This window comes from Mastigoproctus giganteus, chromosome 4, assembly GCF_048544385.1.
Source record: "Mastigoproctus giganteus isolate SK-2022 chromosome 4, ASM4854438v1, whole genome shotgun sequence".
Classification (NCBI taxonomy): Eukaryota; Metazoa; Arthropoda; class Arachnida; order Uropygi; family Thelyphonidae; genus Mastigoproctus; species Mastigoproctus giganteus.
Genome location: NC_143578.1, coordinates 39347115 through 39369519, shown reverse-complemented (window position 1 = coordinate 39369519; position 22405 = coordinate 39347115). Strand labels below are relative to the sequence as shown.

The 22405-nt window shown below is 36.5% G+C and overlaps 1 protein-coding gene across 1 annotated transcript in view; it reads left to right on the top strand.

Annotated features, from left to right (window-relative positions):
- Nucleotides 1–22405, top strand: part of LOC150086638 (post-GPI attachment to proteins factor 6-like) — a 176137-nt gene that overhangs the window by 95963 nt on the left and 57769 nt on the right. Inside the window, exon 8 of the mRNA XM_090371488.1 lies at nucleotides 19953–20084. Within this exon, the coding sequence (XP_090227614.1) occupies nucleotides 19953–20084 (132 nt within the window). The remainder of the gene's footprint in view (nucleotides 1–19952; nucleotides 20085–22405) is intronic.

The following is a 22405-nucleotide window of genomic DNA, read 5'->3' as shown; positions in this document are numbered from 1 at the left end:
CCTTTGTGATACGATATACCGTACTAGATAGCGTTAGTTGAACTTCGTTAGCAGTTAAATTGTACGTTTAAATAAATACATATAACGACTTAGATTACAAACGTAATATAATTAATTTTATTTAACATAATTAATTATACATATAACCACTTAGGTTACGTAACATAAATAATTAGTAAAAACAAATAATTAATACATAACTTGATACGAAAGTTATATAAAGGGATTTCGCAGATAACACTCGTTACTGAAACGTAAATATTCCGTAGATAACACTCGTTACTGAAACATAAATATAGCGTTATAACTGTGTTTGGATACAAGTTTAGGATTTAATTTTGTACAGAAATTGAAATTTTATTGAAAGTAAATCTAAATCATGACTCAAACCAGAGCAGTAAATAAAAGTAAATCTAAATCATGACTCAAACCAAAGCAAAGGGCTCAAGCTAATGGGAATGCTGTGGCCCAGGGGAGAACTGAGGGGGGCAGTTGTCCTCTGAATCACAGCCTTGTAAGATGCACTATTTGCTTGATGTTTGCGGAGCAGTCAAGTATGGGACATGATACTGCCATGGGGGATGTCTTTGTGTGTGTGCGATGCAAGGAGTGTAAGGAGATAAGGCGACAACTCAGCGTTGTTATGGGCCTATATGAGAGCTTGAAGGATAGGGTGGATGCCCTCGAAGGATTACAAGTGAGGGGCCCATCAAGCTCTCAGCTGCCCACACCAATGCCAGAGCTTGCACTTGGTCATCGCGGAACACAGCGGCAACCCCCAAGGCAGAATGCGCTGGTCCCAAAGGAACTAGTAGTTGTTGGTGACTCTATTGTCAGGGAAACGGGAAACATGCTTTGTAAAAAGGATAGGTGGAATAGGACCAGGGTATGTCTGCCAGGGGCAAAAGTTGATGACGTTGTAGAGCGGATATCATCTTTTAAGGGCACAAAAGGTGATATAGTTGTACATGTTGGCACTAATGACATTAAGAGTAGGAGACCGGCGGAATTACTTGACAAGTACAGGTCACTGATGAAAAAAAGCCGTGAATTAGGGTTGAAATTGAAAGTGTCTGCAATTCTGCCCAGACACGATAGGAGGGAGTATATGATGAGAGCCCTGTCAATCAATTCGGCCCTGGAAAGATTGTGCAGGGCTCAAGGGGTAGAATTTTTTTCAGCCTGGTCTGTACTTGTTAACAGGAGAGACTGCTTCTACAGGGATGGGATACACTTAAATAGAAAGGGTGCAAGAATGTTTGCTGATGCTATCGAGGCAATGTTAGGTGGGTCGGAAAACTGCTAGATTGGGGGGGATACAAGGACTAATAGATTAACAGTAGCCACTGGCAGAGGTGAAAGTGATTCTTGCACTGCTTCTATTGGAATGAGCCGCAGTCTGGAAAATAAGATGCAGGATATTTCAGAGACTGCTGGGAATCATTGGGGTACAAGTAAACACATGGGTTGTGTTAGGGTAGCTAAGAAAAAGAACAGGTGCATGTATACTTGTGTGTACACCAATGCTAGGAGTTTAGTAAATAAATTTGATGAATTTGAGGTGTTGCTCAAAACATCAAAGGCAGATATTGTGGGGATTTCAGAGACGTGGTGTCACACAGATATAAGAAATGCAGAACTGGAATTTGGGGAGTACAATGTCTACAGAAAGGATAGACAGGATAGGAAGGGAGGAGGGGTTATGCTATAAGTTAAAAAACACATAAAATCCAAGGAAGTGAAGCCAGTCGACATCGCTGGACAGTGCAGTGTCGAGTCAGTTTGGTGTGACATAAGCATTGGGAGATCAAAATTGAGAGTAGGAGTGTGCTATAGGCCTAATGACTCTGATGAGTATAATAAGAAACTGTTCGGAGAAATAGAGTGGGCCAGTAAATCAGAGAGTCTTATAATGGGGGATTTTAATTTCCCAGATATTGACTGGAATTTGGGGGCTGGTCACTCACACAGTAGCAAGGCTTTTGTGGATTTATTGGATGATTGTTTTCTACATCAGCATGTTCGGGAGGCAACTAGAGGGAGTAATACTCTTGATTTGATTATCAGTAGTGATTCTTCATGCATTAAGAATCTGCAGATAAATGAACCACTTGGTGGCAGTGATCACAGTGTGCTGAAGTGGGAGTTACTCAAAGAGGTAACTACCATTAGGGGTAAAGGGAAGGGGTATTGCTTTCGTAAAGGCGACTACAATGGACTGAGACAGTATTTAAATTCTATACAGTGGGATCAACTGATGATATTGCCAACAGCAAATTCAAAATGGGAAGCATTCAAAGAACTTATCGTGGAAGCTACTAGGCTTTACATACCAACTAAGAAATATTGTTCAAGGTTTAGGCCTAAATGGTTGTCAGATGAACTAATGAGGCATATGGCATTAGCATTAGCATTAGCATTAGTAGAGGCATTTGATGCAAGAAAGCAAGCTTATGCAGCATCAGCCAAAAAAAAAAAAAGTAACATAAATAAATAAAAATAACCACTTCCACTTCACCCCTCTGTTCGTTCGAAATACCTGTCCAGCTGAGCCTTAAACTTATTTAGGCTATCAACTTCCACGACAAGGGATGGAAGTCTGTTCCACCCACCAACCACCCGCTGGCTAAAGGCAAATTTCCGCACATCTATCCTACATCTGTCTTTCCTCAATTTGAATTTATGCCCTCTCAGGTGATTTTTCTGAGCTAGAGGAAGAATCCCTAGAGGAAGAATGGCAGAGAAGAAAAATGCATGGGATACATACAAATTAACACGTGACACGGACGCCTATGATAGATACAAGTTGATCTGTAACCAAGTTACAAAGGAGGTTAGGCAGGCGAAGGCAGATTACGAGAGATCCTTGGCAAGGGATGCGAAGAAAAACAGCAAAGAGTTCTTTACTTATGTAAACTCTAGAAGGAAGGGGATGAATCAGATTGGTCCACTTGAGATCGATGGGTCAACTGTTGATGACCCTGCTCGTGTAGCTAACAAACTAAATGAATATTTTGCATCGACATTCACACATGAGGAGTTATTCAGCGAGGGGAATGCCAGAGGTGTATTCAACTCTAGCAGTAAGCTAGAGAATCTTGTAATAACTGAGAGCAAAGTGGAGGAGAAATTGTTGAAGATAAACACAAGAAAGGCACCTGGGGTGGATGGGATCTATCCAGTTATATTAAAGGAGGCAGCAAAGGAGGTAAGCAAACCCTTAGCCATAATTATGAGAGCTTCCTTGGACTCAGGGGAGGTACCCATTGACTGGAGATGTGCAAATGTGACCCCAATTCACAAAGGGGGATCAAAGGCTGACACAAGTAATTATAGACCTGTGAGTTTAACTTCTGTTCCCGGAAAATTAATGGAGGCACTGGTGAAAGAAGCACTGCAGGATCATCTAGACAAGACTTCAGTTATAGCTAGGACACAGCATGGTTTTGTTAAGGGGAAGTCTTGCCTGACCAATTTGATTGGATACTATGATGCAGTCACAAAAGAACTGGATGCAGGGAATAACTTTGATATTATATACTTGGATCTTAGAAAGGCTTTTGATACTGTTGCACATGGAAGACTGCTGCACAAATTGGAGCAGTGTGGCATTGGAGGCAAGTTGCTGCTATGGATAAAGGGGTGGTTGAGGGGGAGAAGACAGAGAGTGGTAATCAATGGACACTGCTCATCGTGGACTAATGTTATTAGTGGAGTCCCTCAGGGTTCAGTATTGGGGCCTTTATTGTTTTCTGTATTTATAAATGATATTGATGATGGTATATCAGGCTTAATGTCCAAGTTTGCAGACGATACGAAGGTTGGCAGGGTTGTCAAGGACACTACTGACACTATGCTGCTGCAACAGGATTTGGAAAGGTTGAGCAGATGGGCTTGGAGGTGGCAAATGAAGTTTAACATTGACAAATGTAAAGTACTACATATGGGAAACAGCAACCCCAGAGCAACGTATCAACTCTGTGGTACTACACTGACAGTGGTAGAGAATGAAAGGGACCTGGGGGTGGTGGTGCAGGCAGATATGAAGTTCTCTGAGCAGTGCAGACGAGCTGCAAGAGTAGCTCATGGTGTATTGTCAATGATATATAGGAATTTTTCTAGCAGGGATAAGGAGGTGATTATTCCCTTGTATAAGGCAATGGTCAGGCCACACCTAGAGTACTGTATACAGGCCTGGAGGCCTCATTTCAGGAAGGATGTAGAGCTGCTGGAACGAGTACAGAGAAGGGCAACTAGATTGGTGAATGGGACAAAGGGGTTCTCTTACGAAGAAAGGCTTAAGTTTTGCAAATTACAGTGTCTGGAAACTAGGCACCAGCGGGGTGATCTGATAGAGGTGTACAAAGCCTTGAATGGTTTGAGCATGCTCAATGCTGATGGGATTCTTCCTCTAGCTCAGAAAAATCACCTGAGAGGGCATAAATTCAAATTGAGGAAAGACAGATGTAGGATAGATGTGCGGAAATTTGCCTTTAGCCAGCGGGTGGAACAGACTTCCATCCCTTGTCGTGGAAGTTGATAGCCTAAATAAGTTTAAGGCTCAGCTGGACAGGTATTTCGAACGAACAGAGGGGTGAAGTGGAAGTGGTTATTTTTATTTATTTATGTTACTTTTTTTTTTTTTTTTTTTTTTGGCTGATGCTGCATAAGCTTGCTTTCTTGCATCAAATGCCTCTACTAATGCTAATGCTAATGCAGTTTTATTTTCAATCTATTATGAGCAGAACTGTGAAAAATCTATTTTTTTATATTAAAAATATATTTTTTTATTAATTGTTTTAAATATAAAACCTCCTGACATGCTCTATGCTTGTGCTCTGCCATTGTTGTTTATCATTACCCACATTCGGTGTTATCTTCACTATTGCTATTTTGATACCATCCAAATGCTGCAATAAAATCTGAAGCCAGTGAGAATCAACAGTTGGGAGATGTTCCTATAAAACGATGCCAGTGTGTTTCAATAATTATATGCAGAGGATACCACCAATTTAAAATTTTTCAATAATTGCACTAATTTGGCTTAAGAAAGCATTATTTTATTTTTTTTATTCTTCAGTAACAAAACATTTAATGACATATATTGAAAGTTAAACCAATGAGGAAGGAAAATTACAGTTCTCATTGATTATAAAACTTTAATAAATATTTTAATCTTTAAGTTTAAATCATTTGGATGGTATATGCTGTTGCAGCCATTGGATTTTTTTCCCCCAGATGTTTATATGTTATAAGAAAGATGCGTAATTTGTTGTTTTTGAATTGGCTTTATATAATTTTTTTATGACCTTCTGCTATAAGTTACTAATTTATTGTTAATCTGATTTTAAATTTCATATTTTTTATAATAAAACTAGTTCTCTAAATTCTGAGAAAGAGAGAGCCCAGTTTTTCTATTGCACAGTCAGGTATTTACTACCAAAATTTTAGATTGCACAGCGAGTTTTGCTACCTATGCGATTTTTTTTACAAAGATTCAAAAATAGGAAAGAAGAGCAGATTTTTAAATTTTATTTATGTTTTTTACATGATTGAAGGTTTAATTGAAAGAGAAACGCATTTCACCGTAATATTTTCTGTTAGTACAATCTAATTATCAACTGGTAGCGAACTTGATCTTATCGCAAATGCGATAAGATCAAGTTCGCTACCAGTTTATAATTAGATTGTACTAACAGAAAAGCCCCCAATAAACCAGAAAGTGAAAATTGTTTTTTTATTGTTTTATGGTCATGACCTCCAGAAATGTGCTTTAGAAAAATATCACTAAGGCTTTCAAGTCTGATTCTTATAACCAAACATAGCAATAAACGGTGGTGTATTTGTCCGGCTATTTTTGAAACAACTTCCTCAGCAGGGACCTCCTTCATCAGTTATCCTATGTTAGCTGTTCAGGCAGAATCTTTTTCTGGTTCATGTAATGTAAAGTGTTTTAATCAGTAAGCATTGCCTTTGCTGATTTAATATTTCTTGTCGATATAAAGTGTGTTTAATTAGTGCCTAAAATGAAGAAAGCTACAAAAAAAAATTAAAAATCATTAAGCAGTTAGAAAATGGCGAAAAGGTTGTGACATTGGCCAAGAAATACAGCATAAATGAATCTGGCATTCGACAAATTAGGGAAAATGCTGAGAAAATTAAAAGTTCAGTTATCTGTTCCACATCATTGGCTACAAAAAGCACTACAAAAGTGAGAAATCCGTTAATAGAGAAAACTGAAAAATTACTTTCTTTCTGGATAGAAGATCTTAATCAAAAGAACATCCTCTTAGTTCAGATATTATTCACACCAAAGCTCTGCAAATTTTTAATCGCTTACAAAAATAAGAAGCTGGTCCATCCAATGCAGACATCTTTCAGGCCAGTAAGGGTTGTTTTCAAAATTTTAAAAAACATCCAAGTCTTCACAATCTAAAATTAACAGGTGAAGCAGCCAGTGTAGATACAGAAACTGATATAGGAATTTTTCTAGCAGGGATAAGGAGTGATTATTCCCTTGTATAAGGCAATGGTCAGGCCACACCTAGAGTACTGTATACAGGTCTGGAGGCCTCATTTCAAGAAGGATGTAGGGATGCTGGAACAAGTACAGAGAAGGGCAACAAGATTGGTGAATGGAACAAAGGGGTGCTCTTACGAAGAAAGGCTTAAGTTTTGCAAATTACAGTGTCTGGAGACTAGGCACCAGTGAGGTGATCTGATAGAGGTGTATAAAGACTTGAATGGTTTGAGCATGCTCAATGCTGATGGGATTCTTCTTCTCGCTCAGAATAATCACCTGAGAGGGCATAAATTCAAATTGAGGAAAGACAGATGTAGGATAGACCTGAGGAAATTTGCCTTTAGCCAGCGGGTGGTTGGTTGGTGGAACAGACTTCCATCCCTTGTCGTGGAAGTTGATAGCCTAAATAAGTTTAAGGCTCAGCTGGACAGGTATTTCTAACGAACAGAGGGGTGAAGTGGAAGTGGTTATTTTTTATTTATTTATTTATTTATTTTTATTTATTTATTTATTTATTTATTTTTGTTTTTTGGCTGATGCTGCATAAGCTTGCTTTCTTGCATCAAATGCCTCTACTAATGCTAATGCTAACTGCTTCTTTGTATCTGAAAACTTTAAAGGATGTCTGCCAGGGGCAAAAGTTGATGACGTTGTAGAGCGGATATCATCTTTTAAGGGCAAAAAAGGTGATATAGTTGTACACGTTGGCACTAATGACATTAAGAGTAGGAGACCGGCGGAATTACTTGACAAGTACAGGTCACTGATGAAAAAAAGCCGTGAATTAGAGTTGAAATTGAAAGTGTCTGCAATTCTGCCCAGACACGATAGGAGGGAGTATATGATGAGAGCCCTGTCAATCAATTCGGCCCTGGAAAGATTGTGCAGGGCTCAAGGGGTAGAATTTTTTTCAGCCTGGTCTGTACTTGTTAACAGGAGAGACTGCTTCTACAGGGATGGGATACACTTAAATAGAAAGGGTGCAAGAATGTTTGCTGATGCTATCGAGGCAATGTTAGGTGGGTCGGAAAACTGCTAGATTGGGGGGATACAAGGACTAATAGATTAACAGTAGCCACTGGCAGAGGTGAAAGTGATTCTTGCACTGCTTCTATTGGAATGAGCCGCAGCCTGGAAAATAAGATGCAGGATATTTCAGAGACTGCTGGGAATCATTGGGGTACAAGTAAACACATGGGTTGTGTTAGGGTAGCTAAGAAAAAGAACAGGTGCATGTATACTTGTGTGTACACCAATGCTAGGAGTTTAGTAAATAAATTTGATGAATTTGAGGTATTGCTCAAAACATCAAAGGCAGATATTGTGGGGATTTCAGAGACGTGGTGTCACACAGATATAAGAAATGCAGAACTGGAATTTGGGGAGTACAATGTCTACAGAAAGGATAGACAGGATAGGAAGGGAGGAGGGGTTATGCTATTAGTTAAAAAACACATAAAATCCAAGGAAGTGAAGCCAGTCGACATCGCTGGACAGTGCAGTGTCGAGTCAGTTTGGTGTGACATAAGCATTGGGAGATCAAAATTGAGAGTAGGAGTGTGCTATAGGCCTAATGACTCTGATGAGTATAATAAGAAACTGTTCGGAGAAATAGAGTGGGCCAGTAAATCAGAGAGTCTTATAATGGGGGATTTTAATTTCCCAGATATTGACTGGAATTTGGGGGCTGGTCACTCACACAGTAGCAAGGCTTTTGTGGATTTATTGGATGATTGTTTTCTACATCAGCATGTTCGGGAGGCAACTAGAGGGAGTAATACTCTTGATTTGATTATCAGTAGTGATTCTTCATGCATTAAGAATCTGCAGATAAATGAACCACTTGGTGGCAGTGATCACAGTGTGCTGAAGTGGGAGTTACTCAAAGAGGTAACTACCATTAGGGGTAAAGGGAAGGGGTATTGCTTTCGTAAAGGCGACTACAATGGACTGAGACAGTATTTAAATTCTATACAGTGGGATCAACTGATGATATTGCCAACAGCAAATTCAAAATGGGAAGCATTCAAAGAACTTATCGTGGAAGCTACTAGGCTTTACATACCAACTAAGAAATATTGTTCAAGGTTTAGGCCTAAATGGTTGTCAGATGAACTAATGAGGCATATGGCAGAGAAGAAAAATGCATGGGATACATACAAATTAACACGTGACACGGACGCCTATGATAGATACAAGTTGATCTGTAACCAAGTTACAAAGGAGGTTAGGCAGGCGAAGGCAGATTACGAGAGATCCTTGGCAAGGGATGCGAAGAAAAACAGCAAAGAGTTCTTTACTTATGTAAACTCTAGAAGGAAGGGGATGAATCAGATTGGTCCACTTGAGATCGATGGGTCAACTGTTGATGACCCTGCTCGGGTAGCTAACAAACTAAATGAATATTTTGCATCGACATTCACACATGAGGAGTTATTCAGCGAGGGGAATGCCAGAGGTGTATTCAACTCTAGCAGTAAGCTAGAGAATCTTGTAATAACTGAGAGCAAAGTGGAGGAGAAATTGTTGAAGATAAACACAAGAAAGGCACCTGGGGTGGATGGGATCTATCCAGTTATATTAAAGGAGGCAGCAAAGGAGGTAAGCAAACCCTTAGCCATAATTATGAGAGCTTCCTTGGACTCAGGGGAGGTACCCATTGACTGGAGATGTGCAAATGTGACCCCAATTCACAAAGGGGGATCAAAGGCTGACACAAGTAATTATAGACCTGTGAGTTTAACTTCTGTTCCCGGAAAATTAATGGAGGCACTGGTGAAAGAAGCACTGCAGGATCATCTAGACAAGACTTCAGTTATAGCTAGGACACAGCATGGTTTTGTTAAGGGGAAGTCTTGCCTGACCAATTTGATTGGATACTATGATGCAGTCACAAAAGAACTGGATGCAGGGAATAACTTTGATATTATATACTTGGATCTTAGAAAGGCTTTTGATACTGTTGCACATGGAAGACTGCTGCACAAATTGGAGCAGTGTGGCATTGGAGGCAAGTTGCTGCTATGGATAAAGGGGTGGTTGAGGGGGAGAAGACAGAGAGTGGTAATCAATGGACACTGCTCATCGTGGACTAATGTTATTAGTGGAGTCCCTCAGGGTTCAGTATTGGGGCCTTTATTGTTTTCTGTATTTATAAATGATATTGATGATGGTATATCAGGCTTAATGTCCAAGTTTGCAGACGATACGAAGGTTGGCAGGGTTGTCAAGGACACTACTGATACTATGCTGCTGCAACAGGATTTGGAAAGGTTGAGCAGATGGGCTTCGAGGTGGCAAATGAAGTTTAACATTGACAAATGTAAAGTACTACATATGGGAAACAGCAACCCCAGAGCAACGTATCAACTCTGTGGTACTACACTGACAGTGGTAGAGAATGAAAGGGACCTGGGGGTGGTGGTGCAGGCAGATATGAAGTTCTCTGAGCAGTGCAGACGAGCTGCAAGAGTAGCTCATGGTGTATTGTCAATGATATATAGGAATTTTTCTAGCAGGGATAAGGAGGTGATTATTCCCTTGTATAAGGCAATGGTCAGGCCACACCTAGAGTACTGTATACAGGCCTGGAGGCCTCATTTCAGGAAGGATGTAGAGCTGCTGGAACGAGTACAGAGAAGGGCAACTAGATTGGTGAATGGGACAAAGGGGTTCTCTTACGAAGAAAGGCTTAAATTTTGCAAATTACAGTGTCTGGAAACTAGGCACCAGCGGGGTGATCTGATAGAGGTGTACAAAGCCTTGAATGGTTTGAGCATGCTCAATGCTGATGGGATTCTTCCTCTAGCTCAGAAAAATCACCTGAGAGGGCATAAATTCAAATTGAGGAAAGACAGATGTAGGATAGATGTGCGGAAATTTGCCTTTAGCCAGCGGGTGGTTGGTGGGTGGAACAGACTTCCATCCCTTGTCGTGGAAGTTGATAGCCTAAATAAGTTTAAGGCTCAGCTGGACAGGTATTTCGAACGAACAGAGGGGTGAAGTGGAAGTGGTTATTTTTATTTATTTATGTTACTTTTTTTTTTTTTTTTTTTTTGGCTGATGCTGCATAAGCTTGCTTTCTTGCATCAAATGCCTCTACTAATGCTAATGCTAATGCTAATTGCAACTGAAGGCTGTCTAGCAAGTCAAAGGTTTAATGCTGCTGCGACTGGCTTATTTTGGAAGCATATGCCAAGCTGAACATTCATTTCAAAAGAAGAGAAAACCACCCCAGCTTTCAAAATTGCAAAAGATAGGTTAACACTTTTGTTATGTGGCAATGCAGAGGGTGACTTTCAGTGTAAACCGCTTCTAATTTATACATCAGAAAATCCTCATGCGTTTAAAGAATATCAAAAAGCTCCTTACCAGTTCATTGGAAATTGAGCAAAAAAGCCTGGATGACAGCTAAAATCTTTGAGGATTGGTTTTTAAATTGCTTTTGCATCAAAACAAAAAGATATTGCCTGAAGAAGAACATAGCATTCAAAATCTTGCTCATTCTTGACAATGCACCCAGCCATCCTGCACATTTGTCTGATCTGCACCCAAATCTGAAAGTTACCTTTCTTCCAGCGAATACAAGTTCATTAATTCAGCCAATGGACCAAGGTGTTATAGCTTCCTTTCAACTTTATTACCTAAGAAGATCTTTTTTACAATTGGTAGAAGCTACTGATGGAATAGGTAGTCTTTTAATTTGGGATTATTGGTGAGATTATAACATTCTTGATGCTGTAAAAAATATTGAATTCGCATGGGGTGAAGTTAAGAACTTAACGATGAATGCAGTGTGGAAAAAGCTGTGGCCACAAAGCTGCACTGAAGAAGCTGCAGTTGAAATGCTAGAGGTAGTTGAGATTGTGAGAATTTGGCAAAATGATTAGCGGAGAGGGATTTGAAGAACTGGAACCAGCAGATATCACAGAAGTCCTTGAATCTCATAGAGAACAATTATCAGTGGACAATATTTTTTCACAATGTGAAAAGGAAGATAATAAAAACAATAAGAACGAAGAAAAAATGCACACAAAAATTTGACTATGAAGAGACTAGCTGAGTTTTAGTTGACTTGCAAATCAGCTTAGCCAAGAAGCTCTAGATATGGATCCAAATTTGGAGAGGAATTTAAATTTTTGCAGAACTTTTATCATTAGCTTTAGTTACTTATGAAGAAATTTATAAAGAAAAACAGCATGCTTCTAAGCAAAAAATTTTAACTAATTTTTTTCAAAAAGTGCCGGATACTGCTGCAAGTTTATCACAGCAAAACAGCAACAAAGAAGCAATGAATTTAGATTAAAAATCAAAAGGTAAGTATTATCAAGATTAATTTTATTGACATGTTTCTAATTTTTTTTTTCTTACTGAATGAAGACAGTTTTTTTCAATAAAATTTTTTTTTTTTTTCCCCCCTGTGTACAGGTACAGAACCCTCATTATGTCATATAAACTGTTTCACATTGCACGAATTTGGACTGTGCGGTGTTTTCCCGTAACGTAATCCCCATGCAAATCGGGGGGTGACTGTATATCAGTATTAGTAAGGCCAAATGACGTAAGGAAGTAAACTTTTATTGCATCAACCAAAAATAAATAAAATAATTAAAAGAGATTATTCACACTATTCCCATTCCCACAAGGTAATCATCCAATTCTGCTTTAAACTTAGCCAGATGCTGCCTCTACATGTTGGAAGGAATTTATTCCACTGTTCAAAATATGTGAACTTCATGAGATACAATCTTGTGTTATTTTCTAAGATTTTATATTTGTGTCCCCCAGTTTGTGGCTCACCTGCGAGGGAGAACAGCCCTTCCTCATTCATTTTACTCGATCCCTTCATCAGTACCATACATACCTCAATTAGATCACTCCTTAGATGTATAGTTGTCAGTTTTCCTTCACACACACACACAGCTCTCCATCATTAAGTCTAAAAATATTTTGGCAGCAGTACAATTAGATAAAATATTTTTTGAATGAGCCTGCTGCTCTCATCCTCATCTTCAGCAGCCTCAGATTTCTAGATGAGATCTCATATCTTTACTGGTGTTAAACTTGATCTCTAACTTTTGTGGCATAAGCATATCACAAATAGTATTTTATTTGTTTTAAAAAAAATCCTAGGTTTTTCTCTTTACTCTTGATGTTACTTTTCTTCTAAATAGCTGATTCTGCAAATGACGAATGTGCCCTTCCATGGAATATTGTTCTCACTTCTGGAGTAATGCTATTCTCTTCTCCCCCCCACCAGCTCTCTTAAATTCTCTCCAAAACAAAACAAGGAGAGGGAGTGCGGTCAGATTAATTAATGATCCTTTGCTTACAAACTCTCTCAACCCACTATGACATGGATGTTTCTTCTGCTTGCCATTTCTTTAGATATTTTTATGGGCACTGCTCTTCTGAATTAGCATATGTAATTCCACCTCTTTTCCTCCAAACACTTGCTTCAACTAGCTAACATCTATTCACAGTTCAACTGCAGACCTACCTTTCCTCATTTATCCCTTCTACTTCTGTTCTTTTTAACACCTTTCTTGCATATGAAAATTGCAATCTGCAAAAATTGAATCCACTGGCAACAATTATCTTCTGCCTTCTTAATCCAGCAATGACTGTGGTGGTGTGAGGCTTTCTTTACATGCACACCTGAAAAATCTCTATTTCTCATTAATTGCCAATGTAAAATTAGCAGCTCTTCCTCTGTTTATCATCCTAAACATACAAAAGTTTTACTTAAGTAGTTCTGGAAGTGATATTTGTTGTTTACATAGAAATAATTAAAATTGGTAGTGCATATTAATGTGTACACGTGGTTGAATTTTTGCATGCATAACAGTTTTTTGAACTTGAAAGCAGACAAGACCAATAGTTTCTTGTTTATAGTTTTTGTTTATAATTTTTTCCCCAGCAGAATTAATACATTTTTGCTATTTTGAAAATAACAAGTGTAAAAATTACATTTTTAAATTTAAAAATGTGCTTTTTACACTAATTACTAGACATTGGATTATATGTATTTGCATATGCCAATGCAGACATGAAAATTTTTTAATCATTTGTGCATGTGTATGCATGTAACGAATATGCCTAAAAATGACACTACATATTTCATTAATTTGATCGGTTTTTCAGATATTACATTTGAAAATGCAGTTTTAATCAATTAAAATATTACAATAACAAGTAGAGTGGGTAAGCATGTCAGTGATGTTTTGCATTAATTCTCATGCCATTAGAGAGGTATTGGATGAAAGTATATATTTTTTAATCTATATAATATCGGTGTGTAGATACACCATAAAAAAAGTAAAGTAAAGTGCAGCCATTATCAACCCACTGCAGGATGGAAGCCTCCTCAACAATTCATGCTGAGGGAAATGGACCATAATCTGCCACGCTGGTCCAGTGCGGGTTGGCAGATCGACCGTATTCAGCAGTCAGGGGCTTGAACCCCGGTCTACTCAAAGAGTGTGTGCTACTGCACTCCCGCTCCTGACCACTCGGCTACGAATATGCCTAAAAATGACACTACATATTTCATTAATTAATTTGATCGGTTTTTCAGATATTACATTTGAAAATGCAGTTTTAATCAATTAAAATATTACAATAACAAGTAGAGTGGGTAAGCATGTCAGTGATGTTTTGCCTTAATTCTCATGCCATTAGAGAGGTATTGGATGAAAGTATATTTTTTTTAATCTATATAATATCGGTGTGTAGATACACCATAGACAACTCTTAAGAAACTACAAAGTTGTTGTAGGCATCATTTGCTCTTTCTCATATTGTGATCTGCCTTCACGACGAGTTGTCATGATATTGCACTACCTTGAATAAGTAACGCTTCACTAATAGAGAAGACTATTGTTACTTATTCTCAGTGAGTACCACCACCCAGACATGTTTCAAGGCACAATATGAGAAAGAGCAAATGATGCCTACAACAACTACTTTGTAGTTTCTTAAGAGTTGTCTATGGTGTATCTACACACCGATATTATATAGAGATTAAACTCTTAATGTATTATGCCTTGTGCATTTAGTTATTTTAAAAAATTTTTTTAATGCATTTCATAACAGTTCAGTTTTGCTATAAAAAAAATTTGCAGAATAATAGGCACTTGGAGTTTTGTTTCAAAATGCCAAAAATCAAATCTGCTGCTAAACTTAGGCAATCATTGATTGACAATTATGGAAAATATTTTAAATTGATGGAAGTACTGTTTTCTGTGCTGTTTGTGAAAAGGATGTTCCATGCAGAAAACAAATTCCAAATAGACCATCATTTACACAGGATGTCCAAAAAAAGAAAATGCAATGGAAAATTGATAGATCAATTGCTTTTAATCAAGCCATGTATCTAAAGAGAAAAGTGACATTTATAGGCTCCATGTCTCACCTTGGTAGCAGCAATATCCTTTTCGATAAATTAAGGAATTGTGCTTTCAAACAATTTTTGAAAAAATATTGAATAAATGTAAACATTCCAGAAGAATGTACTGTGATTAAGAATTACCTTAATGATATTTATGTGGCACACAATGGTCATAGTTGCCTATGTGCCTAATAAATCCCTAAACCAACAACAACTGATATTTATGATATTATTCCTGAAACTTGCCAAAATATTGGCAAAAAATGCATCTTGAGTCTGCCAGCGAAACAGCTGATTCTTATGGCTGTTATGTTGCACATTTGGTAAGTATAATATAACTGCACCAAAAATTTGGGGAAGAACCTTCTCATCCTCATTTAGTTGCTTGTGAGGTTCTTGAAAACATGAATCATACCACAATTTCCACATTTGCGATTGATTCTTTGCAGTTATTGACTAGACTGAGACCAGACTCAGAATCGACCTATGGTGAAAAACTTTACATATTTCAGTTTCTCTATTACAGGTTTTCCCTCTGAACCTAAGCGACATTAGTTGTTTAGCTCATAGCTTACCTAGACCTGCCAAAACAATTCAGGAGAATTTTGATGAAGTTAATAAAATCATTTCTTGTGTAAAAAAGACCTTCGTGAAAGCCCCTACATGCATGGTTATTTACAGGAATAAGCAGCCTGGCCTTTCTCTTTCCCTAGAGCCTATTTTGACAAAGCAAGGTGGGGAACAGTTACATGCAAGATTGTTTTATGCCAGAAATTTTGAACCCATTAAAAAAGGGGGGGAAAAAAGTTGTTAATGCTCTGGATTTCAGATGCTGCAGCTATTGGTGCTGCTGAGACATTCCTTTCTGATTCTGTGACTGAATAACATTTACTGTTTATTCGGACTTAATTTGCTTGATTACCTAATTCTAGGACTCAGCTTGAAGCATCAAGACTTTTTTTGAGCAGTGCAATTAAAGAACTTTCAAGTACAGTCTTCGAAGGCTCTCATTTTTAAATTTAGTTCAATCACTTCCTTAGATGTGGAAAAGATTTTTTTCTGCTTTTAAAATGATTTTAGATGATCAACACTATGACAGATTTACCAAAAGTTGTAAAATTATCCATATTCAAAAACTTTTCATTAATGGTTTTGTTATTTTTAAATACTGGATAGAAAGAAATAGTTCAAATAATTGTGATAAACTGGCAATACAGTCAAACTTGGTTATAACGAGCATCAAGGGACTGAAAAAATTTCCTCGTTATAACCATTACTCACTATATCAGTGATGAGTTAAACTACCTCCTTTTTTTTTAAATTCTCAATAACTTGATAAAAAGATGGATTCAAAAAACAAAAGAAATATTAGAGAGAGAAAAATAATATTAGTATATACCTACATATTATTTTGATAGTATAAACCAGAGCTATGATGCTCAGTACGTTCTATGTTGATTTCAATATTTTAAAAGAATAAGAGAAGTTACTTCAATATGATACGGAGAACACTTCCATATGATACGCTCCAGAAATTAAAATGGATAAAACATTAATGCAAAATGATTACATTAAAAAAATAAATTGAAAACAATTTTTAAAAAAAGATTAAAAATTAATTTTAAAAAGTTTAACGTAAATTAAAAAAAATAAAAGGAAGGAAAATTGTTTTGTAGTTTTTTTTAATTGTGTTTAATTGATTTTTTAAAATTGTTTTCAATTTATTTTTTTACTGTATTCATTTTGCGTTAATGTTTATTAGTTTTAATTTCTGGAGAGTATCATATGGAAGTGTTCTACATGTCATATTGGGGTAAACTTCTCTTATTCTTTTACAAATACTACATATTATTTGTATTAATATGCTTGTATTAGGTTTTTAAATCGATCCAGCCAACCATTGTTACATACAAAATCATCGCATCCAAATTGCTTAACAAATTTTTCCACTTGAGCCTTCAAGATCAGACCTTCTATTGAAAATCCAGCACTTCTTTGTGAAATGAACCATTGTAGCAATGCTTCATCAACATTTGTAACCTCACACTTTCTAAAATATTTTTTTTCTTTTTGGTTATGTTCTTTTCCAGTGCCAATATCTAAACATGTTTATTCTTCCATAATGTTGATACTGTTCAAGTGGACAAAGAAAACTTTTTACACACTTCAACATTTTTTTTTAACATTTAAACACCACGTTTAATTAACTCACGAATAATTTAGACTTTTTTGTGAATTGAGAGACACTTTCTTTTGTTAGTAGACATGTTTCTGAAGGAAGGGTTCATTTCTAACTGATTTTACTTTAAAATGACAGTAAAGTGATTTGCATACAAATAATTATTGTTTCCAAAATTCTTAGAAGTATCAAAATAAATTTATGGTTCAATGAATACAAGACAATCTGTAAATAGAAATTACAAGCGGAACCCCAATGCACTATTGTATAGCCCCTGTCCCTGAAAGGACAAGGTTAGGTCATAAACCGGTTCCTAATCCGATGTGGGTGGTCATGAAATCTAAGTTGTCCCCTTCCATTTTTGTCTATTCCAAAATTGGGTTATTAGCATTAGTAGAGGCATATGATGCAAGAAAGCAAGCTTATACAGCATCAGCCAGACACTGTAATTTGCATAACTTAAGCCTTTCTTCGTAAGAGCAACCCTTTGTTCCATTCACTAATCTTGTTGCCTTTCTCTGTACTCGTTCCAGCAGCTCTACATCCTTCCTAAAATGAGGCCTTCGGACTATATACAGTACTCTAAGGTGTTTAAAGACAATGGCCTGACCATTGTCTTATACAAGGGGATAATCACCTCCTTATCCTTGCTAGAAAAATTACTGTATATCATTGACAGGACACCGTGAGCTACTCTTGCAACTGTCTGCACTGCTCAGAAAACTTCATATCTGACTGCACGATTATCCCCAGGTCCTTTTCATTCTCTACCACTGTCAGTGTGGTACCACAGAGTTGATATGTTACTCTGGGATTACTGCTACCCATATGCAGCACTTTACATTTGTCAGTGTTAAACTTCAGTTGCCACCTCTCAGCCCATCTGCTCAACTTTTTTAGATCCTGTTGCAGTAGCGTACTGTCATTAGTGTAATTAACAACCCTGCCAATCTTCGTATCATCTGCAAATTTAGACATTAAGCCTGATATACCTTCATCAATAGCATTAATAAATATTTAAAACAACAATGGACCCAACGCTGAAACCTGGGGGACTCCACTAATAACATTAGTCCACAAAGAGCAGTGCCCATTGATTACCAAACTGTTGGTAATCAGTGGGTTGGTAATCAAAATACTTGGCAGCAATTTGCCCCCAATGCTACACTGCTCCAATTTGTAAAGCAGTCTTCCATGTGCAACAGTATCAAAAGCCTTCCTAAGATCCAACTATGTGATATCAAAATTATTCTTTTGACTACCTGCGCAATTAAGAATGTTTGCATAGTCACCCAAATTTGTATGGTATATCCGTGTAATACGCTGGTTATAACAGTGAATTATTGTATGGGAATATGCAGAAAATTAAAATCATTATGGCTTTTTGCTCATTACAGCATGATCTCTTTATTTCCATGCTCGTTATAACCAAGTTCGACTGTATATGTAAAAATATTGCATATAATAGTGTTTGTGTGTGTGTTTTCGTATATTTTATTGCATTACACTCTCACATACGTGTGCGCACACACAAAATTCTTGTTGGTAGATTTAATACCACCTTTTGATAACAGGAAGGAAGAATTTTGGTCCGTTCTTCCTTCAACACAGCAGTCGATTCGGTTACTGATTGTGGGCTTTTTGATCTGGCATGAAGCTAATATTCCAGTTGACCATAGAGATGTTTAAAGAATGGAAAATACCACCAGGTTGAGACAGTTATGTCACTCTGTACCATACAGAAGAAAAGCCTGTTTCACTAAATGCTGTCTATTATTTCCAAAGTTTGTTAAATTATGGTCTGTTAAAGTAGAGCTCACTGTAGATGTGAGTTACTGTTAGACTTCCTTTCAGATGAATTTTGTCACAGCTTTTGCTCTGTGGATTTTCTGAGAATAGATCAGTGGATATTGTGGAGGTTGACATTTTTTCTGTTTGCTGTTGATCAAAAAATCAGTATAGTTTTCTGAACATGTAACTATTGTAGGATTGCTTTTACTCTTGAATACTGTATTACTTTTTCATTAGAATGATATCTGTTTCTGAGAATTAAACAGCACTCTTTTCTTATGTGGCAATAAGCTTTTATCTTTAAATAGAGACAAGTCAGCACAGTGAATAATTTTCTCTAGAATCAATGAGGAATTGATATCTACATTGTTTTAATATTATGTATCTTCTAATTTGTTTAAAGCTTATTTATTTATTTATTATTTTTTTTTTATTGTTTATTTTGCCATTGAGCTAAGTAACAAGAGAAATTTTCTGCTTCTAATCATGCTAATACTGTATATCTTTTTAACTATTTCCCTCTTTTGGTACCAAAAAAAAACCATCATACTGTACAGAGTTCATTTGCACTTCCATTCATCCTCATCTTCTGTGGTCACAATTTCTACCAGAATATGAACAACTGAATTTAAATCAGTTTATATGATATTTTGTTGCTTTTGATTCTGAATCTTTTACTATAGCTATACTTATCCAATGAAAATATAATTAACAATACAAATGGATGGGGGTGTGGGGTCTTTTATCATACATGAATAATACTAAAATTTTATTATACATGAGTAATACTAAAATACAACATCAACCAAAACAGAAAAACTTGGTGAATTTTTGAAAAAATTCACCAAGTTTCCAAATTCACCTGTATTGATTGATGTTGTGTGCTCACTTGAGAGAGTTAAATTACTGTTACTCAGAGAGTTGTCTTTTAAAACTTTTGAGAAAATATCTTCAGATCAGTTACCTTCCCATCCAATTGAATTTTAATGATGAAAAATAATCTCAATTTTTTCACTGCCAGAAGAACTTAATAGCAAAATGAAATTGTATTATAGATTTATTTTTTTTAGGGACATGATTGGTTTTCTTCATGGGTTGGTGTTACAGATCTACTTCCTGTTGTTTTAAAATTTGAACTTTTGCCATATGTTGATATTGGTGGGACCCTTCAGACAAAAATTCACTTGGATAGCTTAAATCAGGTAATAAAATTTGCTAATTTGTTACAGTTATTCTTGGATAGCTTAAATCAGGTAATAACATTTGCTGATTTGTTACAGTTATTCCTAAATATTTGATTTTTTTAAAAATTAGTGTTAACATGGTTATACTTTAATATTATCTATTATAATATAAACCTAATGTATAAATGAATAGATACAACAGTAGTGATTTGTCAGAAGATCGTTTTCAGCTTAGACTATTAATGAAAAAGAAATATAATTGTTGCATAAAATCAGGTAAACTCCACTTATAAACTTAGACTCCACAGCATACATAGTTTAGGAGTTATACCATCCTTCTTTATGTAATGTGAATTAACTAAAGATGGATTAAAGTTAAATTTGAGTAAGATTTGCAATGGAAAAAAAAAAAAACCCAAACTTTTTGAAAAGATTTAAAGATGGTGACAATGCACTTGGATTAGACTGTCAAAGGATGGTCATACGAGGAAAGAATATGATTACATTGGCTATTTTGACTACAAAGATTGGTAATTAGATACTTTAAAAGGGGATCTGAGAGAAACAAAATAAATGTGAAATTTTCATGATTATAAATGATGCTAGAACTAGAGGCTGTTAATTATAATTATGGGGAGGGGGTTGAAGACTATTGTTGGCAGTTGTCTTTGGATGACGTCATTAATTACTGCTGGAATAGTTGACTCCACAAAGCTGAGAAATTGAGTAGTGATTTTTTTTTTTTTTTTTTTTTTTTGCAGAAAAGGCCCAGGGCTTCCTTGCACTGCATGACCAATACATGGTACATAGGTCAACCTAAAGGCAAAGCAAGCCTTGACCCTCCCCCCACACACTCTAGTTGAAAACAAATTAGATTCAGCTTTCTAGGTGGAAATCGGATTGCAAAATGGGCACAAAATAGTAAGAGAAAGTTTAAAAGAAATAATAATAATTATGTTTCTTTGTTGGTACAGCTTACAACACATTCAGCAATATATGTTTTGTAAAGAGAATGCATTTTTACTATGCAAGATCTATAAATTTAATTGTTTACTAATATTTACATTTCTCTCACAGTTATTCTGACTTTTTCTCTCACTACCATTTGGGGATTGAATTCAAAATTATTGCTTAATAAATGAGTTTTTTGGAATTAATCATTCATTATTTTGCTGTGTTCTCTGCTACTCCTAAAAATTCTTATTTTAAATTAGATTTTCATGAGGAGGGGAAAAAAAATCAACCAAATAGTTCCCCGTTGCAAGTGATAGAGGAGCACAGTCAACAGAATTTGACCTCAACTATCATAGCCACCATAGGCCCCTCTATAGTCAGTGTGCTGCTTTGGACCATACAGATTTAGGCCAAGCCTGATAGTACAGTCAAGAAGTTCCCAGACTGGTTGCACAGTACTGCAATCAGTAAATGCAGCATGATTTGCCATTGTCAGAGCGCAGGTTTCATCTTATATCTACGCGTATGTAGAAGTTTGTTTATCATCTAGCATGTTTCATTGCTGTGTGCATTTGAACTGCATTAATTTCGTCATATTTCTAAGTGTGAAACTTATCAAATTTGGAACATTGTACAAGCATCTGATTTTTCCAACACTTAGGGAAATCTGCTTCTGAAACGTTGTAAATGATGCATCAGGTTTAAAGAAAGGATTCCTCATATCATATTACTGTATTTGAATGGCATTGTAGATTCAAAGTTTAATAGATGGTGACCATGCTGGAAGATCTTCAGTTTCTTGCATGCCTGGAAAAATTGATATAGCTAAACAGTTTTTGCATCAAAACCAGTGTGACTGTTGATAAACTTGCAGTAGCATTAAACATTTCACATAGGTGCTATCATTAAATTTTAAGCAGTGATTTGAGCATGCATCAGGTTGCTCGGTATGTGATGGCCTTCAATGCTTACTGACGATCAATGCAGTAAGCAAATGACAGTTTGCAGCAGCCTCATAACGGTATCTGATAATAATCCATCATTGTTGGGGATGAAATTTGGTGTTTTCTGTATGACCCACAACAAAGCATTGACCCAGAAATTGCCTCATTCACTGTGATTAAAAAATTTTGGAAAAGACAGGTCAAAAGAGAAAGTTATTTTAAAGTGTTTTTTTTTATATATACCATTGTGTACTAAAATGAATTCCTCAAGGTGCCACTGTTAATAAGGAAAGATACATATAGGTATTGCACTGACTGTGAAAGGCAATTCGTCAAAGGCATTCAGAATGGCGGTCAGTGAAAGAGTGGAAGTTTTTACAATGAACCCATGTGGCAATCATTTCTTATGAACAAGAGCTTGTTAAACCTGATAATTTTGTT